Source organism: Belonocnema kinseyi, chromosome 3 (genome assembly GCF_010883055.1).
Source record: "Belonocnema kinseyi isolate 2016_QV_RU_SX_M_011 chromosome 3, B_treatae_v1, whole genome shotgun sequence".
Classification (NCBI taxonomy): domain Eukaryota; kingdom Metazoa; phylum Arthropoda; class Insecta; order Hymenoptera; family Cynipidae; genus Belonocnema; species Belonocnema kinseyi.
In genome coordinates, this window is record NC_046659.1 from 79,336,475 (window position 1) to 79,342,164 (window position 5,690).

At 26.8% G+C, this 5,690-nt stretch overlaps 1 protein-coding gene across 1 annotated transcript in view; it reads left to right on the forward strand.

Annotated features, from left to right (window-relative positions):
- Positions 1–5,690, forward strand: part of LOC117169893 — a 28,866-nt gene that overhangs the window by 3,891 nt on the left and 19,285 nt on the right. Inside the window, exons 3-6 of the mRNA XM_033356402.1 lie at positions 2,159–2,258; positions 2,342–2,452; positions 2,540–2,695; positions 2,778–2,816. Of these exons, the coding sequence (XP_033212293.1) occupies positions 2,159–2,258; positions 2,342–2,452; positions 2,540–2,695; positions 2,778–2,816 (406 nt within the window). The remainder of the gene's footprint in view (positions 1–2,158; positions 2,259–2,341; positions 2,453–2,539; positions 2,696–2,777; positions 2,817–5,690) is intronic.

A 5,690-nucleotide genomic window follows, 5' to 3' on the forward strand; every position in this document is an offset into this window, starting at 1 on the left:
CATATATCTAGTCGGGAGTGGTGCTGACTGAAAACAGATGATTTGGAGTGATTCGCGCGCCATCTGTTGATCATTCTAAGGACTTATTGAACTACCCTCGTAACATCAATCCAATCACTTTGAATGTCATTTGATTCTTCGTAATTCTAGCCGTCTTTAAAATTTCTATAATTTTAATTTAAAAGTATAGTTTTCAATTCGAAATTCTGAAATAGATTAATTTTTGAAACGCTGAAACTAAAGTTATTTAGCTTTAAAATTAAAAATTCGCAAATATTAGTTTCGAAGTTGCTTAATTTATAAATCTTTATAGAGGAACGTTACTAATATTTTTTAATGTTTAGTCTGTTATTTTAGAGTTTTAAACTAGATAAAACTAATTACTAAACATATTTAATTAATTACTTATTAATTAACCAGATAAAACTAAATAAATTAAACATTTATTCCGAAAAATTAAAAAAAATTAAAACCCTTTAAGTCTTGGAAATCCTATAAAAATTCTTACGATCTTTTAAAATTCCTTTAGATAGCCCTTGAAAAATTCTTGAGACTTCATAAAATCTGATATTTCCTTAAAGGCATTATAAAATTCTTCTAAATCTTCCAAAAATGGAAATATCTTAAAATATTTCGAATTCATTGAAATATTTTCAAATACCTTTAGTATTTTTAAGCGCTTTGAAACTCCTAGGAATCTTAAAAAATAAACTAAAATCTTCAAAATCCCTTAAGAAACTTTGAAGTTCTTGGAACCTATTCAAAATGTTTGAAAATCTTTTCAGATTTTTAAAATCCGTTGAAACCCTCTTCTGGCGTGAATAATTTTGTTAAAATCTATTAAAATATTATAAAATATGTTGAAATCCCGTGGATTTCCATGAAATCTAATGATATTCCTTGAAATGTCTAATGCCATATAAAATCCTTTGAGATCTTGGGTAATTTATCAAAATACTTTATTATGAGCCTTTAAAATCCCTTAGAATTACTGAAATCTTCAAAAATATGATAAAATCCCTTTAAAATTCTTTGAAATATTTTTTAATCTTTGAAATCCTCTAAAGTCTTTTTAAACCTTTTAAAATTTAAGGAAATTCTTTAAAAAATTCTTTAAATTCTATAAAGTCTCTTGAAATCATTAAAAATGCCAGAAAACCTTTAAAAGCCTATGAAATCTTTGAAAATCCTTATGAAGTTTAGGAAATTCTTTGCATTCACATAAATTTTGCTTTAATATCTGAAAAACCATTAAAATCTTCGAAATAATTTTAAATCCCTTTATTAACTCTTGTGCAATTCCTTTTGACTACTACAAATTCGTTCAAATCTTTTAAATTTTATTAAAAAGTTAAAATGTTTTAAAAATGCATTAAAATAACCAAAATCTTTGGAAAATCTATAAATTTTCTTGTTGAAATATTTTCAAATATCTGCCAACCTTACAAATATTTATAATCTTTTGAATTTTAAAACAAAACAAAATTGGTAGCTTTTAGGACCGGTCTGTAAGACTTTTATCGGGTTGGTTGCGGTGAGTCCTAAGCCGCATGTGAGCCTAATTTTTGTGAATAAATAATAATAATTCCAACTTTTTAACTTGAAGAGATTTAAAGAAAAGAAAACTAGGCTTTTTTCATGCATGAATAAAGAGCCCTTAAAAAAAGGTCTGATAAAATATTGTTTGATGAATTAAAAATGATTTAATTTTAATTTTGAATAGTTCATATTTAAAAGAGTTCTAATGTTTTAAATTAAGTCATTTTTTAATGCAGTATTCAATATTAAAATTGACCAGTTTTTCAGGTATGAAAGTTTTGAATTTTAAATTTGTATGACTTGGAAAAATGTCTGGTATCTGCAAAATGACCAGAAACTTGTTTTTGTTTTTAGAGGCCACTCTGAAACCTTTACATTGAGAATTTGTTTGCTAATAAAAATCATATAATGACTGCTAGTATAGAATTGGTTAGCAATTCTAAAATTGGTTGCAGCAATCAAAGGGCCTTTTTGTGAATTTTATTATTGAAATTAAAGCATAAGTATAGTTGAACTTGACTGCTCACCTAGAACATCCTTAAAAGATTTTAAAATCTTGATTTCTAATTTCTTTCTCTAATTGGATGAAATATATTACAGTTTTTGTTTTGTATTTTAGGTATGCTGAAAGGATAGAACGTTCATTAAATGTCGTATTCCTTTGCGAAGTTCTTGGATGTACGGTTATTATATGCTTTCTTGAGTACGGAGTTCTGCAGGTAGTTTCAAATCATAAATCAGCACAATATGATTAAAATAAATATTAAGATGGAAGTATTGTTATTAAAAATGGTTATTACAGGACTGGGAAGATCATGAAGTTCTAGGAATGGTGACTTATGTTATTTTGATGAATTCCATTTTCGTGAATGTTTTTATAATTTGTTATATTGGTGAAAAACTAAAAGAACAGGTAACTAAGAAACATTTTTAAAAATCCAAGATTTCTTACATATCCTTTTTTACATTCTTTACATATTTTGCAAAACCAATAATCTAGTCTAGTCTAGTTGGAATATCAACATATTCCATACAATGGTACAATCTTCCAAAACATATAGTCATGGACTTAGCGTTTTTAATGATGAGGTGCGAACATCCGTCTTGCTTAACAGCAGCAAAAATGTCCGATCTTTCGCTTGAAGCTTTCACTGGTGTGAGTAATTTTTTTTTAATGCATAAATAACATCCTTTTTTAAATTAAAATTTTCCAATATACGGAATTTTTATAATTTTAGGTGTGCAAAACATCAGCAGCTTACTTAAATTTCCTACGAGCACTTGAAATTTAGCAATTCAGTTAAGCAGTGTGTAATTACTAGCCAAAAATGTTTCGCGAAATTCTTATATTATTAATTCAAAGTCAAATTATTGTCGATTTAGTTAAAAAATTTTAAACTGCTAAATAATGTTGTTCTAAAAAGCTGTCCATCATCAAATTCATCACAAAATGCATAATAATACAATATAGAGAGAAAAACAGAAAACAAAGCATTATCATATTATAGGCATGAACTAAGAATTTCTTAAATTAGTACTACGTAATTTAAATATATGGCGTTATTATAAGAAAAGTGGAAATAAAAAACTGTTATTATTAAATTAATGAATTAAAAAAAAATCTCTGGCGGATTGTATTGACTTTTAATAGTAAATTTCGTTGAGAATGTCAATGTTCGTTGTTGGCTCAAGGGTCAGGTAAATATCTTAATTGATATTAATTTATAAAATACCAGATTGTAATTCACGAAAGCAGGTGGTTCTGTTCGTATAACTGATAAATGTTTTTTAAATTTAAGCAGGGCAATTTCTTTTTTTTATTAATTATAAAAATTTACATATGATTTCAACTTAGGTATTTAATGATTCTGCGCCTAAGATATGAGCTTCTGCCCTGCAAGTGTGTAAGTCTGGTGTTCATTATTAAGGTAAAAAAATAATATTTTAAGACTTAATTTTCTGAGCGTGTGACTAAAAAATTAAATTGGATTGAAAAATGTAAAAAAAACTTTGTTAATTATTTGCAAAAGGGCTTAAAAATACGATATAGCAATGAAAAGCATTTCAAGTCATATTTTCAAAATTCCTTGCCTTTTCCCTGATTTTTACGTGACTAATTTTTCGTTTTACATGGGCATTAATATATAAAGACCCAAATTCTAACCTTATCACATATTTAATATAAAATCTTTTATAAATGGAATAAAATCATTTTTAATTTAAATTTATATTGTTCAAGCTGACATAGTTTAATGAACTTGGAAAAGTGAATTATGTGAATTAATAGTGTGATTTAGAGGAATTTAAGGAAAATGAGAAAAATTCGATGAAATTGATTAAATTTAAGTGAATTGAAAGCTATTTAAAAAATATTAAAAAAGCTATTCAATTCAGTAAGTTTGAAATGAGTTAAGAAAAATTCAAGGCAATTCAAAAGGATTTTATGAATTGCCTAATAATTCAAGGTCAGTTTAAAAGACTTCCGGAAGAATTCAACAAAAACTAAAAAAAATATGTTGAACTTAGTAGTTAGTAAGTGAATTTAGAATAATTAAAGTGAATTTACAAAAAATCCAAGGAAATTCCTCACTTTTGTGAAATCGAAATAGAAAAATCTTAATTCTTAACAACCGCATATAACAAAATTTTAAAATCCCTTAAAATCATTAAAATACTTGAAAATTCCTTGAATTTTCAAATATATTTTTAAGATGCCTTGTAATCTTTAAAAAACCACAAAAATATTTTTAATTCTTTTAACCTTAGAAAGTCATTCCGGGTCAATTTGACCCTGTCCGATCACTGAAATGTAAGATATCTTTTAGCGCGCTAGAGAATGGAACTTGTGACGTCATCATAAATGGTTTTCGAATGTAAGCTATTGCTACCGTTGCTTTCTCGGCAAGTGTTTTTTTTGTGAAAAAAGTTGAAAAAGTGTTCAAAAATTTTAAGTAAAGTGGTTTTAAAATATGGATTTGGTTTTTTCTTGAAAATTGTAAGAAACTTATAATTTATCAGGTGCCCAATGTGCGATGAGCATCGTGTATACATGTGTACATGTGACTTTCTAGGGTTAAATTTCGTTCAATTATTGAGGTAAAAATCGTTAACTATAAGTTAAAAAATAATTAAAATAATAAACTGTAGTTTTAATAAATCAAAATAATATATTACACATACTTTGTAAATTTGGAAATACCTTGAGCTTCTTAAAATATCTTGTAAATTCGGTGGAATCTTTTAAAACATATACTAATCTCTCTAAAGTTTAATTTACTTTAGTTCCAGGTTCTTTTTAATTGATTTTAAAGACTTCTGAACACTCTAAGCGTGAAAATTTTTCCTCGTATGCACACCCTGGCACCAGGATGCACAACACGGTAAATTTTTGTATGAAACTGAAGTAAAAATTAAAATTTTACTTGGATCCTTCAAATGGTCATTATTAATTAAAATTCTAAGAAAATGGTGTATAAAGAATTTATTTACGATTTTTTTTCAAAAATAATAGACTTCAAAGTATACTTATTCGTCGCGGACACACACGATATCCGGGGTACCCACCATATAAAAATTCAACATTAAGTGGATAATTAATTTCTTATCAACTTGTTTGATTCATGTACCCGAAATGTGTTGAGTAATGATACAGTTGATAAGAATTTAATTAATTATCTATAACATTCTGTGGACAGCAACCCGACGTGTAATATTGTGCGTCGGGTTGCAGCATAACCGTTCCATTCGCGATAGCAGTTGAATGGTTTTGATATTTTGTATTTTAAAGTGTTTTGTGCCTTTGTCACTCGCTTGTGATATTTATCGGGATAAAAGACAAGAAAACGATTTAAATTGCATAAATAATTAAAAATCGAGCAAAAGGGAGGTTTAATAATTGGGTCAATTAAATCCGAGATCTTTCAAAAAAGCAGTAAAGATGTCACTGAACAACGTGTATAAAGATATGTTTGCACACAAGGGTTGAAAATGAAGTGGGTTCTAAATTCGAAAGTTCGTAGTTAACATTTTTTTGTTAAAAATCTGACTTAAAAAATAAAAGGTTTATAACATTATTTCAGATTTGTAACAGACCATTAACATTTTATTTAAAATCAGATCAATCTTGCTGATCAATCAATTATTTTTTAGTT